This window comes from Hippopotamus amphibius, chromosome 3 (genome assembly GCF_030028045.1).
Source record: "Hippopotamus amphibius kiboko isolate mHipAmp2 chromosome 3, mHipAmp2.hap2, whole genome shotgun sequence".
NCBI classification, from domain to species: Eukaryota; Metazoa; Chordata; class Mammalia; order Artiodactyla; family Hippopotamidae; genus Hippopotamus; species Hippopotamus amphibius.
The window spans coordinates 188,391,071-188,416,946 of NC_080188.1; the positions used below are offsets into that span (position 1 = coordinate 188,391,071).

Sequence of the window (25,876 nt, forward strand, 5' to 3'; positions counted from 1 at the left end):
TGTGATGAACGTTGATTGGAATTATTATAGTGGTCATTTTACAGTGTGTACAAATATCAAATCGTTATGTTGTACATCTGAAACTAGTATAATCAAGTATATATAATCAATTATATATTAATATATATCAATTATATCTCAATTTTAAAAAAGTTTGTTCTGAGACAGGAGAAGTACCAGTTCATTATTATTTTCTATAATAAGGTGTGTGTGTGTGTGTGTGCGCGCGCACTTGTATATTTTGAATGAATTAATGGTAGAAAGATGTTGAACTGTGTGATGATCTAATTTTGGAGTACTACTGAGGACAGAAGCAGAAAGAAGATAACTTGAATGCAAGGCCTGAACAGTAAAATTCAAAATGTAAAGAGTGCCAAGGAAGGGCTAAAGTATGAGCTCAGTTTTGATGGTTAAAATGCCTGAAATCAAGGTAGAGAATCTCAGTCTTATGAAATATAATACTAATCACATATCATGTCAACAATAAGTCCTCTTTCCTCTAATAAGACACCTGAGTCCATAAATAGAGGCAAAACCAGGACTTAAGATATTAAGTTCCTGTGTCATAGGCAAAGTTTTTATTTTCATCTGAATTTTTTTCCATTGGCAAAATGAAAGGAATACTCACAATGCCTTAGTTTTTTCAGAAAAATACTTTGAACCAAACTGCTTTAATCTGAAGTATGCTAATAAAACATAACATTTAAGAATCTTACTAGACTACATTTCCTGAAGCGGATATCAAAAAATCATATGTGAAAGCTAAAATATAACGGAAAATGAATTCATTGAATATTTAGAGTTTGATTATGGGAAGCAACTATTTGGATTCCTTATAAAATAAAAAGAAATAACATCATATTGTTTTGCTAAAACTACATAATAACTATATTATCATGGCAGCGTCAACAATGGAAATTTCTTTACCTTCCAACAGATTTAATTTTTTAATTCATGTATATTAGATTATTTTCAATATCATTCTCCTTTTAGAAGCAACTAAGTTTATATTGAAAAATTATACATGAACTTTAGAAATTCTAGAAAAATCTGAGATCTTTATGCTCATACACGATGTTCACTAAGTAAAAGTCTTTAAGTCACAAAACTGTATTCAAAACAAATTTAAATATTGATCCTAAAGAAAAAATATGCAGTCGGTTCTATTGCATATTTACAAACATTTAATTTCTATATGCAGCAATAATATCCTACATGAAAATTAACATTATGAAATAACTTCTGTCTAAAAGAGACTAACAAGGAAGTTTGCTTCAGTGGAATCTCGTGGTGAGGAATAAAACTCTAGAATTTCCTGTCATCCTCATTTACTAGATGAGGACTCAGAGGCAAGGAGGAATGATACAATTTTATATGTTTATACAAAAAGTAAATGATAGATGATAGATACAAGTCTGAAACCTTAGTTCTGTAATGCCAATTCATCTTCTCTAAGTCCTACTCTGAGTTCCTTTTACCTCTCTATTCTATGAGCAGGATTAAATTAATATAATGCCAAAAATAAGTAGTTTAACTCAAGTTAAGGGTCAGCTGAAAAAAAAAAAAAGATTTAAAAAATTTTCCATAGAGTATAAGGATTACAAGGTCACAACCTAAAAATAAGGATTTGCAAATATAATTTCAGTGTTTAAAATGGAAAAGCAGTGTCCTAGATTGCGTTTCATAGATGTTTAAAAAGTTAGAAAAGAAAATGAAGAATAGGGAAATCCATTTAATTTCCTCCGTAGATGGTGTTGTTAACCTAATAGACCAACAAAGTCAGAATCCTGTAAAATATCTGAGTGTTACCGGGCAGGTGTGGAGGAGGATTGGGGTTTGCTTGATAGGTGGTGGGAACCAGGCTTCTTAGAGATGTCTGGGACCAGGCGCCTCTGGCACGCGGGGTACCCAAGTGATTCTCATCCCAGGACTCCTCTGCCTCCTGGTATAACTCCTGTGATCCCACAAGACCAGGCTCCCTCTGGGAAGAGAAGTCTCAGCAGCAGCACCATCCTCCATCCTCTGAGCCTTCCCAGACACACAGCACATCCCGGAATACCCTCGCCCAGCCCCTCCACCTAGACCCTCACTTACTCCTTCCCTGCCCAGCACACCTGAGGCCAAAAAAGAAAAAACCCTGTGGGATCCAACTGTGCCTTGTTTGCATTTAACACAGCCAAAAGTAATATCCTAGTGGGGAAGCTAGAGGAAAACCTGAAAGTTAATGCAGAGCCACAGGGCTTTATCAGAAGCCCTTGAGGTCAAATGCATCTGAGTTCAGAGTTTTTCAGATTTAGAGGGAAAACGAGGTTTATATGGTTACCTTATGTTATATCCTCAGTGGAGTCTAAGCCATCAACCCATAATCAAATACCTCAGTGTCCCTAAAATTCAACATATGGATATTTGCATTAAGTACAAAAATAAAAACTAGAGCCTCACATCTGTCCAGGGTAGGGCAGGTTTTGAAACCAAATGTGCTATAAGAGAAAAAAAGACTCACTTTTAGAACTTTGGGATTTTGAAATTGTTGATAAAGGGCTTTGAACATTACAAAAACTGAAATTTATCTAGTTGCAGGGTTTCTCATGATGTGGTTGAGAGATCTGTTTTCACTCTTATTCATCTATAATTTTTTATCAGTAATAGAAATGAATATATAGGGGACATTCTTTTCAAATGTGCCGATTTGAGATACAAGAGGATGTCAGATTACAATGTTCAAGAACAGAAAATTCTTGATAGATCTGTTAAATGGGCCCAAAATGTTTTTATATTACATTCAATGAGATAGGGACACACACGGACTGCTCTCAGCAGTAGCGGAGTCAACCTGTGCCATGCACACAGCAGTATGATTTCCGCAAAACGAAAGATTAATAGGACGCCTGGGTGTTATGATGTGAATAAAAGATGAAGAGGTAGATTTGGTACAATGGTTAGAAGATGCAAGCTCACAAATTCTGGTTCTTCACCAGGAAGGCATTCCGAAGAGTCATAGTGTCATCCATTGATTCAGTTTTCTTGGGATGGAGTAAGTTCTCAATCATTGGAAACATTTAAAGAAAGAGTTGATGACCACTTGACAAACATTAACCATGTAGATTATACAGCATGAGTTAAATATCATCGATTTGAATAGATGAATGTTAAGGGCATTTTTAATCGTTCAAATCTTTGATTTTATGTTTAAAACAGTCTATCTTCTGAAAAGATAAATGCAAAGAAGGTTATCATCCCTTTGTTTTTTATGATAAATGTGCAACAGTATTCTTATGTGTAAGATTTAGTGATGACTGTAAAAATCCCTTTTTATACAATGGATAATCTTTGAAAGGTTATATTTAGTGAGGAAATACTTTATAACTTTAAATGGGTATGTTTATTTAAATCTAATGTTCTCTTCTGCTTTGGGATAACAGTAGTGTGTGTTTTTATTAAGGTAAGACAGCACACAAGGCTGCAGCCAAACAGAGCCTTTGCTAATTTCAGGCTGACAGGGAGGTAGTTTAATTAGTGAGCTGCTAATATCTATTTAAGTGAGCAGCCAAGGAAATATCTGTTAGAAAAAGGACTTGCAAATGAATGGCAAGGCCATTCTCTCTGCCTCTTTTCAACTGTGTCAAAAGGAAGAGAACAGGGCGCCTGCACCTATGTGGAAAAGAGATTACTAAAGAAAAGTAGAGACAGACACAAAAGTAATCATATGTCTGTGGAACATACACATTGAGGTGTTCAGATACTGGAGCCCTCACATTAACTTGTACATAAGTGAACTACTTCCAAATATTGTGGAACCTCTATTTCTTGACTATGGATAAAACATTCAGAAAAGCTTTAATAATTTTTTAATAGTAAGTGAAGAGCATTAAAATGTCTCCTGTGCCTATAATCAAGGTTATAAGCTTTTACACTTAAACTAAAATGGTTTAATAATATTTTCCTAAGTTTGTTGATATAATAAATAGTACACTTTTTACATTTCCTTTGTTTACTGGAATATTTACAGAAATAGATGAAAGGAAAATTAAGACTATATGAACACTCTGAGTAATTTTTTTCAACCAATATTTGCTGAACATCTATGTATTTCACATATCACTTCAGTCTATGGCTAATTCCATGGATAAATACTACTGATCGATTGATGTGAAACTCTTCTCTAGGCCAAATAAGTTTCACTAGATAATTTTTACATCCTAAGGCAGATTATGGAATTATGATTCCAGTTGAAAATAATTGGGGAAATAAGCAATTTATAGAAAAAGTAATCTAAAAAAATAAAACTTGTTCTTCTACAAAAGAATGATTTAATTATAGATTTTGAATAAATAAATTCTATTAAAAAACATAAATATTCAGTATAAATTTCAGCTTTAACTTTGGAAAGTTTAATATGAAGGTGAGTAATCTTTCACTGTTATTCATATTACATGCTTACTAAAAGAGATAAAACTTAATCTTAATTTTATGACTAATATTTTAAAAATTGGAAAGATTTTAAAATATTGCAATTAAATAACAATTACTTAATTTTATATTAAAACAGAGAACACATAATAAATGCCATTTTAGGACCTTTTCTTACAATGAGAAATATAATGCAAATGACATTTTTTCTCATAACAGTCCTTTTAAATACACAGAAAACACACATACTCAAGAAAAAAGTGAAGGAAACCCCTAAGTAATTATTATCACTCAGCTTTTTTCCTCTAGTTTTAAACTTTGCATTTTTGGAATAGTGCCCAATAAAAAAAAATACGTTAGCAATTCAAAAGCCTCAGAACAATGATAACAAAACAACACTGATAATTTTGGCAATTAAATTTGTAAGAAGACCACAGAGATAAGGGCCTTGAAGAATTAGAATGCTTGGTAAGATGAAACTAGAGAGAGACATAGTCAAATAATTTATTTGTCTGTATGCCAAAATATTGTAACTGTTATTTCCTCTTCTGTAAATAATTGTGTGAACTAGGAGTTCTGTTCATTTTTTCATTTTAATATAAACAAACATGAATGCACTATTAGACTAAATGTTATTATTTATAAATTCTATTAATTGTTACAAAGCATGTATTTTATTTATATCGTGAGTTCATATACAATCCCCATTAAGAACTAGCTTTTCTGAAATTCAATAATTCCTAAAACCTTGAATTAATGTTTCTATTTTATTCCTGATTGAAGTTTTCTCAATGTCAACTAAATGGCATTTAAATTATGAATTCATATGCATATTTGATTATGAATTAGAATTAAATAACAAAAATTTAAATTTATTTTATGGTAAATTAAAATCTCATGTTGGAGTTATGGGTTTTTTTTCAATTTCTTTTAGAAGATCTAGTATAATATACTATTCTTTAGATAGTATTATATGGATTTTGAGATAATTGATCATAGTTTACATTTTACGGCCTTTTCTGCTAGGTGTAATTTTGTTTTAAGTAACTTTGCTATAAGTAGCATATTTAAGTAAATGTTTAATCCAATTACAGTAGTTATTTTCAGAGCTTGCAATATTTACATTCATTACATTAACTATACTTTTCTGCAGTCACCTTCTTTTAAGCTATGTTTATCATTGTTAAGATATCATGCTGCTTTTTATATCTACCTGTTTTTACCCTTAAGGTTTGCAATAACATTTAAACTTATTTTTTCCACTTCCTACTTTCAGAATTAAAATAAATATAAATTTAACTCTCCACTTAACTGTTTCAAAGATTTTACTCAATATTGAACATGGCCCTTCTTCTAGATATTTGTTTATATCATCTGAGCTTAAATGTAAATTTAGCCAGATGATTTAAATTTAATCACTATTTTTCATTAAATAGTGTCTCCTCCAAGAATTGTATTTGAACACTTCCATTCAATTTCATAACCATATTTGCCATTTTTACACTTAACTCTATGTATCATGATTTTTCATGTGGATTTTATTCCTATTGCTGAATTTAATTTATTTGCAGTATTACCTTACCTTACCCAATACCTTTTTCTTTTCAGTGTATTCTTTCCTTACCATCTCTTCTGTTTTGTAGATATAGTTTCTTACAACCTATTGATAAGACCATACGTGCGTGTGTGTAAATACTTGTGCATGCGTGTATTAGCAGGGAGGGAGCAAGTGGTGATCTCCTCCACCAAATCTTTATGATAAATCTTTACTTCTTTTGTTCTGCTATTTTTTAATTTGTTCCTTTCCTCCTTTCGTAAGGATAAACTCCCTACAATGTGACAGACACACAGTCATGCACTGCAAGCCCAAAGTGCTATTACTGTATTATATTTCATTTATATCATGTGGAATAGAGAGAGCTATCAATACCAAGATTTTGCTTGGTATTGACATAGTGTGTGAGTCACTTTTTCTCACTCACTCTTTGGTTTGCTGGAAAGCGCACTGAAGTACAGAGATTCGGGCTTAATTGTCAATGTGTGGCTGTCTTCATCTAAGGCAGGATTTATAGAGACATTAATTTCTCTGATCATCTAAACAAAAAAGTGCATGAGAAACTCTATTACTGCATTCTGAGCTCTTCCCTTTCCTGTTTCAAATTTACCTCTGAGAGTCCTTGTCACTGGTACATAATCATCAATGTCAGTAATCACTTATTCCGCCTACAGTGGCCAGATTTTGCAAATAAAATACACTGCAACCAGTTACATTAGAATGTAAATAAATAACAAATTATTTTTAGCATAAGTATGTCCCAAATATTGCATAGGACATACTTATCTGGCAAAATCTCTACCTACCACACTATCCTTGGGAAGTACCATTGCCAAACGCAGTGGGAAAGAAAAACAATTATTTATACTTTGGTTACATCACAAAGCAGGGTTCTGCAGTGGAGAGAGGGCTGCCTAGTTTCTATTAGGTGACAACTCTGGGTTTCTGAGTAGGTAGCTGACGGTAATGATGTAGTTCCCAACTGTGTTTAAGGTAAGTGTCGCCTTTGTCAAGACTATTAGGATTGCTCTATCCTAAGCATTAAAATAGGTTTGCTAATCATTGATTTTTATAACCACTAAAATGCCTCTCATATTGTAGCAGAAACTTGAACCAATCATAGTGATTGTGTTGTTGTGAGTTTTTAGTCCCCCTGACCCCATGGATTCATACTTTTTTGGTAGGAAATCTGAAGTGGTTCTGTAAGGAATTGCTATTTAGAAGACATTTTAAATCCAGAATTCCCATCCTTTTTTATTTAAAAAAAAAGTATGCATTCTTAAATGAAGCTCCTCATAAATGATATCATAATCACCATTTCACATTACTTATATAATTAATAAATATCTTCCCAATTTATGTTCCTGATGAAGAATAGTTGTATCAATTATATGTGGTACACAGAAAACCTTCCCAAAACTTAGAGGCTTAGAGCAAGATTTTGTATCTGTCCATTAATGATTCTGTGAATGAATGAGCAGTATTGGCTGGACTCAGCTATTTGGTTCTTCCACTATGCCTACGGTCACTAATGAGCTTTCAGTTTTCTAGCAGTTCAGCTTGGTTAAATATCACAAGGTGGCCTCACTTCCTTGTCTGGTGATTGTTTCTGTCTGTTGGCTATCAGGTCCAAAGTACATCCGCTGGCCTGGTTCCTCTCTGCTGCATGTGGCCTCTCCTGCTCTATTGGTCTAGACTGAACTTCACAGGGTGGTTTCAGATCAGATTCAGGGCAAACCCAGTGCACAAGCACTTTCACAAGCTTCCACTTGCAGCATATTTATTGATGTCACAAGGGAAGGCCAAGTTCAAAGCCAGTAATGAAGGGAATACACAAGGTCATTGAGATGGAGAGGTCTGATTCACCAGGAGCCTTGACCGCAACAATCTAACACAATTTTATTAGATATCTGTCAACAGCAAAGAATGTAGATTAGATCAAGGATATATTTACTGAGCAAAACTGACTAATACCTGTGAATATAGAAAGAAACAAGAGTCATGCAATAGATTTGTTTTTATATATCAGAAGATTTAATTCCAAAGATGTAGTCAATTACAGGGGATTTTGTTTTTGTTTTTTTAATTGTGGTAGAATGGTTATTGAATTTAAATTTTAAAATATGGGTTTTAATTATTTTTTAATGTTTGCTGTTTACAGACATACTATTTAAAATCTTTGACTGTTAGCTTTTTGAAATTGATATAATAATACCAATTAATAAAAGACTATAGTTAAAATCACATATTAAAAAAATGGTTTTTTAAAGAACCTCCAAACTATTTTCCATAGTGGCTATACCAACTTACATTCCCACCAACAGTGCAGGAGGGTTCCCTTTTCCCCACGCCCTCTCTAGCATTTACTGTTTCTAGATTTTTTGATAATGGCCATTCTGACTGGTATGAGGTGATACCTCATTGTGGCTTTGACTTGCATTTCTCTAATGGTTAGTGATGTTGAGCATCTTTTCATGTGTGTGTTAGCCATCTGTATGCCTTCTTTGGAGAAATGTCTATTTAGGTTTTCCACCCATTTGTGGATTGGGTTATTACTTTTTTGGTATTAAGCTGCATGAGCTGTATATTTTAGAGATTAATCTTTTGTCCGTTGCTTCGTTGGCAAATATTTTCTCCCAGTCTAAGGGTTGTTTCTTGGAATGTAAGTTGGTACAGCCACTATGGAAAACAGTTTGGAGGTTCCTCAAAAAACTAAAAATGGAACTACCATATGACCCAGCAATCCCACTCCTGGGCATATACCCTGAGAAAACCATAATCCAAAAAGAAACATACCACAATGTTCACTGCAGCACTATTTACAATAGCCAGGACGTGGAAGCAACCTAAATGCCCATCAACAGATGAGTGGATAAAGAAGATGTGGCACATATATACAATGGAATATTACTCAGCCATAAAAGGAATGAAATTGAGTTATCTGTAATGAGATGGATAGATCTAGAGGACTTAATTTGAGGACTCCAGTTTTTCAATTCAAAGCTGACAATATTCATTTATTTTTTTTAATATTTTATTTTATGAAATATAACATCCATAGGAATAACTGTCTAAAATATTTAGAGTCTAATTAACACTGGTGTAACAACCACTCAGTTTAAGAAATTGAATGTTGTCATTATTTTAGAAATCTCTCATGTTCTCCTCTAAAAATCTCATCCTCCTTTCCTCTTGCAGATAGATAACTGCTAACTTGACTTTTACTATAGTCATTTCCTTGCTTTTTTTTAAGGTGTTACCAACCATCTTTAGGTATGCATATCTAAACAATATAAGTTAGTTGTACCTGTTTTGTGAACGTCATATAATAGAAACATACTATTTGCAAATGTTTCCTGTTGTGCTTCTTTGACTTTACATTCTGCTTGGGAGATTCATCCAGGAAACTGCTGGCAGTTACACTCCCATTAATGTTAACAGACCTGAATTGACCAGGTTTTTGGGGTTGTTTAATGCCTTGTATTCTAAGAAATCTTCACCTATCTGAAAGTGTTTTCCTCTGTTTTCTTATAGAAGCTTAATATTTTTGCCTTTCTTATTTAGATCCTTATTGCATATAAAGCAGATTTGTGTGTATGGCTTTGGAAAGAGATCCCATTTCTGTTTTTCTCATATGGCTACCCAAATTGCAGAACCATTTACTCAAAAGCTCTCCCTTCCCCACATACTATTTCATTATACCCCTGTCATGAAGTGTCCATACACTTATTTTTTTCTAGGCTGTCTTAACCTTTCCAAGTCATTCTTTAAATATAATTTTTCTTGGGGAACATTACCAAGAAGACCCAAAAGGCATCGTGCTTATTTCAATTGCTTCCTATTCTCACTCAAATTTTGCTTTGAAAAATTGTTCTGAAGAAGCAAGCTAAGTTGTAGTAATATGATGTATCTTAATATTATCTTAAAAAGTTATAAGAAAAGCATCATTATTTCCCCCATAATTCACTTGCACATGTAGTTAAGCAAAGAATGGTAGAAATTAGACCAGAAAAAAAAAGACTTATTTTCTAGCAATGTACCTGAAAATTTATATATGTGAAATGTGTCTTTTATGGGAATAAAAATCACCACCCATCTGACCTTAGAATTCATATCTGTGGTTCAAGATAATGGTGTCTGAATTACTAAAAGTGTGTCCCTTATCCAGAGCTCGTATAATTTATTAAAAGGATGAGGATTTCCATAGCCTGGTAAAAGTATGTATTTGCTGGTAGGCATACAGCCTGAGGGTGTTTCAAGAACATAATAACCACAGATGCAAGGCTCCAGCTTATTAAAGGGCCAAGTGTGCTCCTATTCTATGCTTCAAATGGGCCAAAATTTCTCCAGGCGTAGCCCACTTTCTAAAAGTGAGAACATTTACTTAAAATGCCTACCCTAAGTCCCATTATAAATCTTTAGCTAAAAGATAACAGAAAATCCAACCTTTAATATATAACCAAATAACAGTTTAAGCGTTAGCAAGTAAATCGTAGGCCTTCAAGTCAATGATCTGCTCATAAAACAGTCACCTCATATGTCATAATGTAGCTTCAGAATAAAACCTAAAAATACTTTATAATACACTTCAATTTAAAAACAAGCCTTGATAGTTGACAAAAATGCACCCGATCAAGAAAAAATGGTCCTTTTTTTTGCTTAGGGCCTGACTATGATTCTAGTAATATTCAGTTGTTATGATCTTCCTGTTCTATATCTGAGGTGAAAAGAAAAATATGTTACTGGAGAAGAAGATAAAATGAAGACAGACAACTGAAAGAAATCTGACCTAATTATTTTAACAGCTTTAACATGTTTTGCATTCATAACTGAAGCATTTCAGAAATTATGTCAACCCAATACCTCACATAAAGGAGCGTATGATAGTAATAATAAACACTAGTAAAATTTGCCTGATCACTTTTCAAAATTATGTAGTCTTTTAAAATGATAAATCTAGTGCTTAATATGGAAAATACTAATTTTCCATCCATATGTCTTAGAAATTCACTAATTCTATAATTAGAGTAAGAATTTGTGAAACACAACGTCTCTAATAATTACTTTTAAGACAAATATTAAAAACAAAAGTAAAAAGAAAACAAAGCCAAAAACCAGAAAGCTATTCTAGTCCTTGGATTTGAGATTTTCTAATATCTCAAAAATAAGATCAACTTCACCAGGAAAAACTCAGATTCAGTATATCAAATGAATCGGTGGATAGCATTCTCTGAAATTTGGGGAAATACTAGTTGGACAGGTGAATATCTCATGGTGACAAGGCAAAAGGAATCCTCATGAGTATATTATTTAGTCCATTTTATAGCAACCATCAGTGATCATAGGATCATTAGCCAATGTTTCAAAGGTTATATAAGTTGCAGTCTGGTCTGGGCAGGAAGACTGGGACATTTTATTCCATTGTTTATAAATAAAACAATTTCCATCCATGTTTATTCAAGCCACAAAGGTAAAGACATAGGAAGGATGAGGAGTAGAGGGTTACTGAAGGTCTTGAAGAATAGAGTCCCATGAAGACTACAGGGAATGCATGAGCCTTGCAAACAAATTCCAAGGCATTATTTTTCATTACCTTCCACCATGGTGATCCCAACAATGCCTCTTGCATTCAACCTAGAACGTCTAAACACATGTCAAGCCATGTTTGCAACCCTCAGCCGATCAACCGATAAGCCAAACCACAACAATCACACACAAGACAACACCTCAGAGCTCCCAACAGAGATGCCCATAGATCACGGAGACATGCTCTGGCATCGGTCTGTTTGACAGACTGTTAAAAATCCTCCTGCAGAATGCTGAAATAGAAGACATTCTCACGGTCTGAAATTCAAGTAGTTTCTCTCAATTTGTGAAAGGAAGCTGGCTAAACCCACAAACACATGTAAAAATGAATATAGCTGCAATCATAATATATTGACTATTTCCTGTTGAATTTCAGAAAGGAAATTTTTAATATTTGTCATTTCGTTTAAAAAAGTAGAATAAGTCTTTTTTGTAGACTTATGACATTACTCTGGCTGCCTGGACTACAGGATTTCTTATTTAAGCACACACAGACACACACACACACACACACACACACACACACACACACAACAATAATTGTGTGATGCTTTATGGAATGTGTTCAGTACCCTCAGTCTCTTTTGTAAATATGCATAGCTGATAGGATTTATACATTTCTCACAATGCTGTATAAAAGACTGCATACAGACCAGAAGCACAGTGCCCTCTGGTGCACATATAACATAAAATAAAATATTTATATGACAGGATCCAAATAGAATCAGACACAAATACAAAACTAAGTTTTGCTTCTGTATACATGCTAAACCAATCACTGGGAACTGTAAATTTCTATCATGAAGAAACAAACCAAACTGATAACCTTCAGAAAACGGTCTTTATGGCATAGATCAATGCAATCTAATCCATTCAGGCAACCACTTGTATACCCCTGTCTCATGGATTCACTAGGCTTGGCGGGAACAGGCATTCTGTTGGATTTAATGTATGACTCCTTTTGTGTAACTTATTTAGATTCAAACATAGAAGAGCAGTAAAAGTTAAAGGCCATATATCTCAATCTCCTCCTTTTTTCTTGGCCTTTGCTACCACATCCTACTTATCTGCATTTCCTTTTTATCCCATGGCCATTTCTTCCAGCTTCTGAATGTGCAATTACCTTGTAGGTAAAAAAAGGATGAGGTGACTCAACTTCTCAGTGACTAGTTGAAGATACCATTTCCATTTAAGCTAAAAAAGGTAACAAAGCATGGTACAGGCAGAAAGAAAATGCCATTCAAGAAATTTCCTTTTAAAATTTTGGGTATTTAAAATGATCAACTCAGCCTCAAAGTTAACTGAAATTTACTGTAAGGCAGTGTAACAGTCTAGAATTTGGGAGTGATACACAAGTGGTCGCCATTATCCAGTTTTTCTATAATAAGTTACATCTACAAGAATTAACCAGACAACATTACCATGGTGAATAGTAAATAATAACCCTTCTGATAATAACCCTCTCCCACCTGAAACTCTCCCTTAGAGCAACTTATTTATCCACAACCTTCAAGGAAGATCTCTGTAATTGCTTTCCCTTTGCTTCATACCTGTATATCTTGTATCTTGTGCTAAATCCCTGCCGGCTTCTGTCCACAAAATCTGTGTATTCCTGTGAGCGATGGAAGGGTCCCTTATCAGAGAGGAGCCAGTCGAAGGGGCTTGTGGCATGCTGATCCGAAACAGCAGCAACCGCTAAAACCCAGCAATGAAGACTCAGGGCTATCCACTCCCATAGAGCCATCAGAGAGAACCATTCAGCACCAGCTCTGCTCCGCCATATCATGCTTCCACTGGGGACTTAGAGCCTTCATTCTCTCAGCTTTCCCTCAACACCTAGACAAAATACACAGGCAGTTAGTTAGCCCTGGAAGGTTCTTTTCTAGCAGTTAAGGTGCCGAGGCGGCGAGTCCTATTTTAAAAATCTAATATCAGTGTTTTCAATCAGATGATAGCAAAAGTGATTCATAAGCAAACCAAAACGATTTCTCTTTTTCAGAGCTGTACCTCTTTCAGACTTTGGTTCTTTTCGTATTTCTTGGAAATAAGTCACTGAGTTACCACAAGCCTTGTCAGGACAGCATCACACTGTGGGTCATCAGAGCCCATTGAGCAACTGCTATCAGAAGTTTCAACTCAGCATTATTTTTTCAGCTTAAATGTTTTATGACATTGGACACTTTCAAAAGAAATATTGAATATGTTTACTTAATAAATTGTGTCATAAATTTGAACACTACATGTACTTTATTGTTTATGTAAGTTAAAGAAAAAGGCTTTAAAATGGATTAAAATTATTCAGGTAGTTATTTCCATAAGATAGATAAACTAAGATGGAATGAAACTGTGGGTCTACGAATACATACATAAACCAATAAATAATTGTGTGTGTGTGTGTCTATGACTCTATCATGTAACTATTTCTATCAATATATTTAGATGGATGGATGGATGGGTGTGGGGGTGGGTGGGAGTGAAGGTATGCATTTTTGCTTAGATATTTCTTCCATTATTCTCTATTAGGGGCAAACTTCCCTGATTATTTAAACAGAATCATAATTAAATTATTTCTAGGACCTTTAAAAGATGTAAAGGTGCATCTGTGTCTTATTCATAAGATAAATAGGCATACTTACAACATTCATATACATACACAAACTAAAAGAGTGTAGATAATACAGAAACTATGAAAACACGTACATTAATTTTATAGGTTTCCAAAACCAAAGTAACAAGAGATGTCATCCCAGTGAGGTGTAGTATACATGACTTTACACAAAGCAACTGATGCAATGTTTATATGCTATGCAAAATATTCTATGAGCGTCTGAGTTTCAATTTTACTTTCCATCTCACCAATCCTTTTCAACATTTTTATTTATAACATAGAACTATGCATTATGTAAATTCTGACTAGTGAGAAAGTTTGTGAGCATTTTTGGTCAGCAAAATATCTTTAGGAAGCAATCAAAATGCACAGTATTAAGTAAAATATTTTAACTATCATGGTTGCCATACTTCTCTGGTATTTGGTTAAGGTGATCGATAACTTAAATTTGCTGTTAATTATAACCCTACAGTTCACAATTTAATCCTAAAGTATTTCAATATGAGAGGTATACAGCAATTTTGCCACTAAAAACTGTCTCCAAACAGTGCTACAATATGACTGACCTAGGTCATCAGATTTACAGTCTTACTCTCTACACAATGTGGGTCCAATATCCACATACGATCTGATTTGCCCCAATCATGTGAGTCGTTTATGTGGTGATTCAAAAATGCGATGATTAAAAAATGCCCTCATCTGTAAGCAACATAGGACCAAGTGAAGATTTTTTAAAAATAATTTATCATAAGAAAGGACAATATCATATAATAAAAAGATTCTGGGAGATCCTGGATCCCCATTAATTATTTGTATAACTATAGCATTGTAAAATGATTCAGATTATAACTTCCAATTCTGATGAAGAAAATAGATTTTTTTACGTTTTTCTTATGTTGAAGATATACTATTTACATTAAAATATTGCATTTTCATTCATAAATTAAGAATTATTATTATGTGCAATGGTATAGTAAAACTCCCTCAATGACTAATAAATATATCTTATCTTTGTCAAACACACATTTTTATTCTGCTGATCAAATATATTCAAACTAGGAACACTTAATCATCATTACCAAAAAGTTATACTTTCTTAGTAAAGCACCTAGAATAGCATCTAGCATGCGGTAAGGACATTAGGAGTGTTTCAAAGCATATTTCAAACTTTCAGGAAATCATGTAATTATATACCATCAAATTAAACCCAACTCTTTTTGGTCAAGCACATCATTTTGTTAGGACACAGCGTGTTGCCAAAAGTAGGCTATGATTGACCTAGATGACATTTAAGGTCTTATTTTAAAATTCTGTAATTTTTCAATGTATAATTATCCAGAACCACTGCTTTTACTATTTTCTTTACCAAATGTGTTGAAGATGTTTCATGGTCCTCATATTCCCTAATCTTAACATACATGAAAGTGGAAAGATTTTCTTAAATTGTGTACAGGGGAACTACCTAAAAATGTTAGTGTTAGGTTTTAATTATTTCTGTTTCTTCAACTTCTGATATGGATACATGTTCCCACTTCTGTTCAGAAATGAGTTTTTCTGAAAGAACAGTTTATTAGCACATGGAAATAACAATCCTGTTCAAATTTAAATAAATTTGGGGGATCTATTAAAATCATTATATTATAAGGTCTTTTTAAAGAGGTGTACAATAAACCAAACTATGATACCCGACAGTTCTACCGAAACTTTCTTTGAGAAATAACTCTGAAGGGTTACAAAACAGGAAGAAAAGCAGTGTTAAAATATATTAACAGATTAGTGTTTTTAGGCTTCCAAAGATCCTTAGGACAAGTGGCCTTTAGGCTCAGTATTCATGAACAACAGGATTTCATTAACCTCGTTTGTCACAAATGCAGGTAAATGCACATTAGAATCACCATTGTATGTGAGTACTAATTTTAAAATTATTACTGAATGGCCTTTATAGTATGATAACTTTATGATCTAGATTACCAATGACAAAAGTAATGAGTAGAATTCCTTTGAGGACATTTGGAGGTCACTCCTGAAGTAAACAGCTAAACTTAGAAGTATTACTAGGAAAAGAAATTATGAGGTACAATGAAAAAAAGTGAAAAGTATTAAATAAGTGAATTCATCAATTCCACTTCCTGGAGTGCAGGGATAATGCAAAATGATCTTGAATTTACTATCCCTGAATAAGTGTCTAAGAAAATAACTGAGGAAATAACAATGTCAATGCACAATATTTTCCAGAATGTGTACGGGTGTATTTTACGAAGAATAAAACAGATTGAAGATCAGAAAATAGCAAACATTGAAAACAAAACGAAACCTTGAGTTCATGTTAAAAAGTGGTATTGATCAAGTTTTTCTTTTCATAAACTAAAAGGAAGTAAATATATTGAATTATCATACTTTTTAAAAATACATATTTAGTACATGGCCTACTTATATAACAAATTATTTCTCGTAAAGTCAGTGAGAACATTATCAACTCATACAGCATTATTATTACTTGCAAATACCCAATGGCCTTGAGAATCTGTACAGAAGAAAACACACCAAGAAGATGTTATAGTAATATACACTAATACTCACAACATATAATAAATACACAAAATATTATGATATATATTCTAGTCTATAATAATTAGTCCTCCTCACTAGCTCTCTGTAATCCTATTCCAGGGTGTCAGTGCACTACTTTTATCTAAAATATTGACATATCATGTGTATATGAAATTCATAAAATTCTGAAATTTATAAAATAAAATATGTCCTATCATATTAAAAATAAATTTCTAGTATAACTGAAACTACAAAGATAAAAAGAAGACTATGAATCACTGACATAGACTTACTATCTTTTAGAATTGTGGGTCAAATCATTGAAGCTCATCATTTAGACCATATTATTTCATTATCCAATATCTAGTTAGTATTTCAATGCTAATGATTCCTGTTCATTAGCAATTAACACTGCTATCTGATTTCTTTTTTTTATGTCTGCATTTGCACTGATTTCTACTGCTAACATGTCTACAGCATCTTCTTAGGGAGTAAAATCCACTTGGGACTTTGCAAATGCAAAGAAGTTTCATAAATAATTGTGTCAAAGATATTTCTTTTTTTTAATTTTATTTTGAAAAATTTAAACCCACAGAAAAGCTAAGAGACTTTACACACGTGTATCCTTCAACAAGATTCACCGATTGTTTATGTTACCACATATTCTAGTCAGTATCTGTGTGTGTGTGTGTGTGTGTGTGTGTGTGTGTGTGTGTGTGTGTGTGTGTGTGTGTCTCTCCCCACCACCCTTCTCTCTCTCTCAATCCCTTATCAATTTTTTTGTAAGGAACAAAAGTCTAAGGAAAATTGACTGATTTGTCAAGGTCATACACCAATTCTCTAAATTTCTTGATTTGAGAAATTACTGCATGGCTCTATAAAATAGCTTCTTAACATTCATAATCATTAATATTAAAATTGAGAGTTCCAGGGGCTGACTTTGCCGGGAGAGGGGTGGAAGAACTGGAAAAACGTGACTTAACCTCACTCATTCTTTAAGACTGATTCTTATGACTCGGGTGGGGGTTATCTGGGACATCACAAGATCACTGAATAACGAAATTCTTTGAATATCACGAACATTTCTAAAGAAACAATCAACCCTAACAATCAATCCTAAGGTGGGGACTGTAATTAACTCTGCTCTGAAGGTATAAAACCTGCTCGTGTAAAACCCCTTCTTGGGTCTCTCCACCCCCTTATGGTGTCTGTGCCAGAAGCTGTTGTAGTTTCTTCTTAATAAACTGTTATTCTGTAACTTAAACCTGAGCGGCGGCTTGTTATTGATCCCGAGGAGAAATTCTTTTCCTTCAGAGATCACGAATCCACTCTCTAGATGGATTCTACAGCAATAAAATTTGTACATATGAAAATGTGAATAATCAGAATAAAGTCTCCGATTCCCAAAGTGATTATATTCATTTAAAAGCCACATTCTTCAAAATACTTAAATGTAATATAGTATTCTATTACGTAAATGAATCATTTTATTGTTATAAAATAAGTATATTTGTACGAGTCCCAAATTCTATTAGAATATATAGCATATTATATTATCATATATTACATAATATATGGTAATTACTTATTATATGTTGAAATAAATGCTAGTAAATAATTGTCAAATATAACATTGTATAAGTAAATTAATGATGAAAAAGTTAAAATATATTTTAACTGTAAATTTTTAATATTTCTCCATAGTTATTTATTGTTTATATTCATATTTAATATAGAAAACAAGTATAAAAGAATAAATCTTTTTGATCATTTACAATGTGCAAAATACTCTGATATGTTTTAAGATGGAAGTAAACCACAGGTATCACTAAAAACACCACTTCTGTCCTCAGAAATTTAGAATTAACTGAGGAAGGCCATATGTAAGGCAGGACACACTGCCTGTGGTCACCTCTGTCAGAAACCAAAACCTCTGTCAACTGAAAATCAACATTCTTCAATTTGTTTCTTTTTCTGGCTGCTTATATACAATACTTCCATTCTCTCAAATCTTTAAGCCCAAACCCTGCTTTCCTCTAACTTCCAATTCCCAAGTTCTTTGTGTTCTTCCTCCTGTTGTGAGGGACCCATTGACGGAAACCACCCGCCTCTGCCAAGCACCCATGATAACCGCTGACCTGAGCTGTCTCGCAAGAGGAGGTCCTGATGCGCCGCTGAAAACTAACCGGGAGAATTCTGGAGGGGCCGAAAGGAGGGACGACACGCCAGCCCATAGTATGTCTGATAAAACTAACCCGGAAGAATTCTCCAGAAGGGCTGAAAGGAGGAGGGAAGAGACAGGAGGTGAAGTATCCTTCCAAGCTCCCAGAACCCTTTGCACTGAATCCCTCTTGGCTGATGTGCGTGGCCACTGGGAAGGACCCTGAGTCACAGTGATTGGCCAGAGACAACCCGGAACCTAACATCATTACCGTAAAGCCAGAGACTGTGAGACAGGAGGCAGAGCAGTTCTCCTGGGTTCCCTTACCCTCCTGCTCTCTGCCTTGACGTGACCCCTCCCAATCAAGTCTCCTGCTTTGTCAGCACATGTGTCTCCTCAGACAATTCATTCCCGGGTGTTAGATAAGAACCCACTGCCAGGCAAATCTATCACTTTCTTCCACACCCGCTTTACCTGACCGGGTCATTCTGTACCGCGCACACACCCACCACCGTTGCCTCTTTACTGAATTACTACAATAGCTTCGTAATTGGTTATCCTAACACCCATGTGGCTCTCTCCAATCTGTCCTTTTAACTACAGAATTATTTTACTAAAAAGATAAATCTGAAGGTACAATACTTTTACCCCCCTTTACGCAATTGTGGTTTTGCCCTCTGGATAACATCCAAACTCTGCAAGGAAATTTATAAAACTGTCTTCCCTTGCTTAGCTCTTCATCCGTATCCCCTGCCACGTGTGTGCCACCACCATTATCAACCAAACATCAGCTCTGTTTCAGTCATCATTTTACTCCACAAATTTATCACACTTTCTCCCTATCCTCAGGCTCTTGCTTATGTAGTTTACTCCACCTGAACCAGGACTTCCACTTGGATCCCTTCACCTGCCCAAACCTACCCTATCTTTGAACTTCAGCCTAGGTTGTGACTTTCTCCACAAAGCCTCCGTGATACTTCCAGGTTCACTGGTCATAGTTTATGAAGCCATTACTCTGTCTATTATAGAACATTTACGCTGCATATTTATCTGTATATTTTGTCCACCTGCCTGCATATCTCCCCTGTCCCCAATTACACTTTTTAGGAGGACGGTAATTGTTTCTATTTTAATGACAACTGAGTACAGTTAGCAAAGTGCCTTAAATGAAGTTGCTTAATAAGTATTGTTTGAGTGAGTGAATAAATGACTATTATTAAGTACTAAATTGAGGTGCAATTAATGTGATATGGGTGGTAAGGTTAAGAAAACTTCTTGAATGTGGAAATAAAAAAGAATGTTTTGCGGAGGAGTTTGCATCTGAGCTATGCCTCAGGGTGGCAATGGCTTTGATAGTTGAGAAAAGAGAGAAATGGGATTCTGAGGTCATGGTTTCTGTGTCCAAATCATAATCATAAATGACGCGTTCAAGTAGTATCAAAGCAAATCATTCTTAATATTCAAAAATTAAGAACAAGGATATGAAAAAAGCATCATTATTAATTATTAGCTTTAGGTAAAAATATAAGGTATTATCATGATCACACATACACTGTGGAAAACTAGGAATCTCTTCATTTATGTTCTATTATTCATGGTCTCAAAAGATAGAGCAAATAAATGAGAGTTCAAGTGCAAAGGCAAACACGAACCCTCTTCTCCTTAACAAGCACAGTGTGTTACACAGTATTGCAACTGTTGAACTTAAAGAATAATAGTATAGAAATAACAGCTGAACGGCTTGCCCTTCCCCCTTTGGAAGGTCATATCCTAGGGATAACTGTAACTAAGTCCCTCCAAATGCTGTAGGGAGGCAGGAAGACAGTGATGATGAAAATGGCATTCTATATTTATTGTCTTCACAACAAAATAAACATTTATTGTGCTCTTTTCACATGCCAGGCATTTTACCAATATTTCCTTATTTTTCCTCTGAGCTACCCAGTGCGGTATGTATTACTATCACCATGTACTTGTTTAGATCACTGAGGTTCAAGGTGAATAAACATGCAGCAGAGCAAGGGTTCAATGGTAGTTTTGAAGTTAAGCTGAAAACCATGCTCTCCCTGTTACGCCACACTACAACCTAATTAGAACTAATTGCATATTGGAAGTTATTTATTAGGATTTTTGCTGTCACTTAATGAAATGCTTTGAATGAAATAAAATTTTTAAATGGACAATATAAACAAAAATAGAAACTAAAATTACAATTAAAATGGGGTAATTTTATCTCAGGCTATTATAAGCAAGTGATCTGAGTAACTATATAGTATGAGTTTTCATAATATAGGTTTTCATATTATGGGTTTTCAAAGCATATCTACTCCATATAATTTAATGCTTTCAATAAAGATTATAGTTTAATCAGCTAAATGTGATTCAGCTTAATATCTTTTAAGATATGTACTATAAACTAAAAAATATCATAAAACTAAGGTTTTTATTGTATGTGTTCTTTATTGGGTTAAAAAGTATAATCATGGTCAGAGTGACTTAATTTACCTATCTGCTCTTTAAACGTTATTGCAAGGTTAACTCAATAGGCTTGATTACTCAATCTTATTATAAGCTGCTTTATAATATTACTAAAAGAACCAAAAAAAACTATCCAACATACATAAAAAGGAATTGGCATCTCACAATGAGAAACATAACATTTCACTGGAATGAGACGACTTTAATATTTTGTTGAAATGCAATCATAAATTTTTATATAAGGCCAGATTTCACACATTCTCAAACTTGCTAAGTAATGGCAAAAATATGAGGATCATTTCTAACAACTACTATTTAAGGAACAATAATGTAAAAACTCAGAACGACAGCTAAAAATCCACATATATGTTATATATTATAGTAACATTTGGCAAGGAGGATCCCTGGATATAGCGAAAATAATTTTAAAGGTATAGCTTTTCAAGAACACCAGTCAAACTCAAATATTACATTTGCTAAACATTACAAAAACACCTACGGATAATATAATGCATCATCTTCCTACATGCATGTACATGTGGATTTTTATCTTTGAATGTTCATGACCTATATGCAGTATATAGTCAAATTTAATAAAAGAATGAGAGTTCCATTATTCAATGAATTATATCATCACTTTAGTAATGAAGTATTAATTTATGGCTTTAATTAAATTATGGTTATGATCTATAATTTTAGATTTCAAATGACCTAAAATTGCTCTTCCTTAACCTAGACATTGTTTATTTAAAGGTGTTGAAGTTTTAAATAGCTTAATGGAGCAGAATTTGGGATTTTATTATAAAAAGATGTCTGTCAAGTAACTCATCAAGTTATAAAATCTTTCATATGTTACATAATGTGTATCATATTCCATATAAATTGGTAGGATTTTGCCACTCTCTTTTCTGTACTTCACCAGGAGTATAGAGGAGTGATTGCTTTATCTTTGTGCATCTGTTGATATAAACAGTAATATGTTGAAATGGGAAGAAAGACATTATGACTTTTAGCTACACAATTTATCACTGGGTCTATCTAGGAATTAAACCAAAAATTAAGTTTTTCTTTTTCTTATGAATTGATAATTCTTTCATTTTTCCCTGAAGAAAGTAAAACAAATTTATAAAAAGCTAAAAGTAATGCTAATCCCTGAAGCAAAAAAAAAAAAAAAATACCATTCAACTCCAAGCATCACAGATCTGAGGTTAACCACTCAGAGACTACAGAAAGAATGGAATACACACTTATTTGAATTAGCAACTCTTTCTGAAATTTAAAGTCAAGTGTTTGGGTGAGTTAATAACTACCTTAAATTCTTTTCAATATGATGGTTTGAAAATTATTAAAGTAACTGCAGACTGGATGGATTTCCATTCATTAGTCTTCTAAAATTTTTGCAATATACTATTATCCTCTTAAACACCTTTGTTTATGACCAAAAGATGAAGGATCTGCTGGCATAGCAATCCCTGTGGCCCCTAACGCTTAACACACTGTCAAGCACATTGGAAGGTTTTGGAATATGCACTGAGTTGAATTCCTTTTTATTTTATTTTTTTTAACCTTATGAGCGGCTTCATTAAGTCTGCTTACACTAGCAAGATTTTGTCATTATATTAATGTTAGTAATGCATTATTATTGTACTTTTTCACTTTCCTTATTCTTAAAAAAAACAAAAAAATAGAAACCAACTGAGCTTCCTTGTTTTAAATCACATTGTAAGACTGGCCTTAGAAGTGAATCTTTTTAGTCATTTAACTCTGCTAAGCATGTATTCCAGAGGGCCCTCATCATTATTTATTTTATTTAGCTGATCAGGCAATATAGTGCCTCTGAATTACAGCTTTAAGTGTTTTCCATCTTAATGAGGGTTAGTATTCCTCTGAGGAGGTTATACTGCAGAGGGAACTAATCTCCTGCTTGATCCTGTCAATACAACCTTGTCCTACCAATAAAGAGGAAGTTAAATGCTACTACCTAATGGTAGAACTGATTAGATAAAAATGAAGAGAAAGTGAGTTCCATTCTTTAATGCCGCCCATAACATAGGAGAAATTATTCTTAAAAGTCCAAAGTTTGAGCCACCTGGGATATCTTTACATTTTAAATATAAAAATCTTGGTGATTCAACATAAGTGATCATACAAAAAAATCTTGGTAAGATTCAGACTGTACTCAATTTTAATTCGAAAGGAAAGTGGTCAGAGACTAAAGAACAAAGTTCAGATGCAGGATGTTTAGAATAGCATATTTAGATTACAAAATCTAATTTTAAAGTAAAATATGAGGAATGCTTCAGAAACCTTATTATAATTAGTATCTTTTGACTGCTAAAACAGAGAAACAGAAGACAGGCTAAAATAAAGATTAAAATAATCTACATACAGGAATGGAGTGGAAATAATGGTAACAGACATCTGGATTTAATATGGTTACTATAACTGGCAATATGATTCTGCTTTTTCTGGCATGATCCAATAATAAAAAGCGTTCTAGGATAAAATATGAGGAGAATAAAATATCTCTTGTCAGTAAGAAGAATTCTGTCACACAAATGCAAATTTAAAGGGACTATGAGGAAAAAGTTAATTGAAAAAAAACTTATTATGTGCAAACCCATGCAAGTACAAAGATAATAAACCTTTTGCCCCTGCCTTTATGGACAACAACCTCAGTTATAGTTTTCCAAAGCTTTAGGAATGCTTTTTAAAAAAGAAATATTTATAGTGATCCTATAAAAATTAAAAGTATAACACTAACTTGCTGCTCAGCCAAGGCATTGGTACTACTGTAAATAAAGGCTCACTAATATATTCTGACTAAAACAATACTGAGATAAATTTCAGAAATCTTGGAGTTTGATAGCCGAATGGACAATAAATCTCTAGATCCATAAGAAGACCAAAACTTGTTTTGTAGTTAACCAAGCCTAGAAGGTGAAATAAGCTTTTTAATTAAAGTTATTATATAGAGAAACACAAATAGAAGTGTATTTTCTGAAGTCACACATAAAGAAAATAGTACAAGGGTGAGTCAAAAATTATCCACACTCTGGCTGTAGAATTTATTTTAATTAACTTTTAGAAAAGATAAATACATCATTTTTTGAAATAATCTCCTTGCTTTTCAATACACTTTGTCCATCTGTCAACAAGCTTTCATATTCCTTCATTTAAAAATGTTTTGAGCTGTGAATGCACCACTGTCTTCACTTCTTCATCAGAAGTGAAATCTTCTTCCTCGTAGGGACCAAATGGGTGAAAGGCTGATGGAGCAAGATCTGGACTATAAGCAGGATGCTTTAACACATCAAAAGAAAGTATTTGCAGAGTGTCAACAGTGTGGGCAGAAGTGTGAGGACGTGCATTGCCACGCAAGATCACAACACCCTTGGATAGCAGTCCTCTGCATTTAATCCAAAGTTTAGGCTTCAGCTCTTCAATAAGCATCTCTATCCATTCATACATATTTCTTCGTGATAAAACACTTTCTCCATACTGCGCACTGTCTTCAATAAATAATGGCACCAGGTACACCCTCAGACCAGAAAATCAAATCACTGCACGTTGCTCTTCTTTTGTGCAAATCACAAGTGGGGCATCCATTTTTGCTTGCACCCCACTTACAAATGAACCCATGTAACACATTCACACCTGCACAGCAGGGACTGGGGAGACAGTAGCCTTGAATGGAAAGCGCTGATGAGACAGTGCGGCCAACAGAAGTTTTAATATAACTGGAGTGAGGATAATTTTTGACTCACCCTCGTACATTTAAGGAACTTTCAAACAAAGTTTAGTAAAATTATTAAAAAGTTTTTTTAAAGGTCCTGATTATTTTGGTCGTAGGAAAAACTTTTAAACTTCAAAATACTAATCCTCAGTTTCTTTTTAGCCATTTGTAAGGAAATGAAAACATTCAAACTTTTCAACCTGGGAGTGTGTGGTTATAAACATTGTCAGTGGACTCCTAAACTTATGTTCTAATTCTGGTGACAGGGATTATTCAGCTTACAGGATAATAATTCCTGTAAGAATGCAACAGTTCCTGTAAAAATGCAATAATTCCTGAAATTCCTGTAACAATGTAATAATGAATTCCAGTTTGAGCAACATGAGGCAAGGATTTATGTTGTTTGATTCACTAATGCACCTGTACCACCAACAAAAAAACCTGGTACAGGGAAGGCCTCAATAAATACATGATGGAATAAGAAAATTAAATTTGTAAAGTGCATTTCTGTAATGTTAACATGATTTTTCATTAATTTTATTTCCTAAAAATCTAAAGGCATAACCCATTAAAAATGTCTCCACTAAAAAATGCTAACTTTGCAACAAAGAAAAATCACCACACAGTCAGATGTCAACTAAATCATCACTCTGAGAATTACTATGACTTTATTTGCAGAACTCTCCTGGTTCCTTCGTTTCTCTATTAATAGTTATCCTTTAATACGCTAGACAGAAAATACATCCTTTACAGACCTATCTCTAGACTGAGGAATTTGACAACCCTCCTCTT

General features: G+C 33.7%; 1 protein-coding gene across 2 annotated transcripts in view; it reads right to left on the reverse strand.

The window, feature by feature from the left end:
- The window catches only part of BRINP3 (BMP/retinoic acid inducible neural specific 3), a 431,062-nt gene that overhangs the window by 397,515 nt on the left and 7,671 nt on the right, over nucleotides 1-25,876 (reverse strand). The window contains exon 2 of one of the 2 annotated variants that reach the window (XM_057729558.1): nucleotides 13,102-13,387. In XM_057729558.1, coding sequence (XP_057585541.1) covers nucleotides 13,102-13,337 — 236 coding nt within the window. In that variant the 5' untranslated portion in view covers nucleotides 13,338-13,387. Of the gene's footprint in view, nucleotides 1-13,101; nucleotides 13,388-25,876 lie in introns of those variants that run through there. The other variant, XM_057729559.1, reaches the window with a different exon arrangement.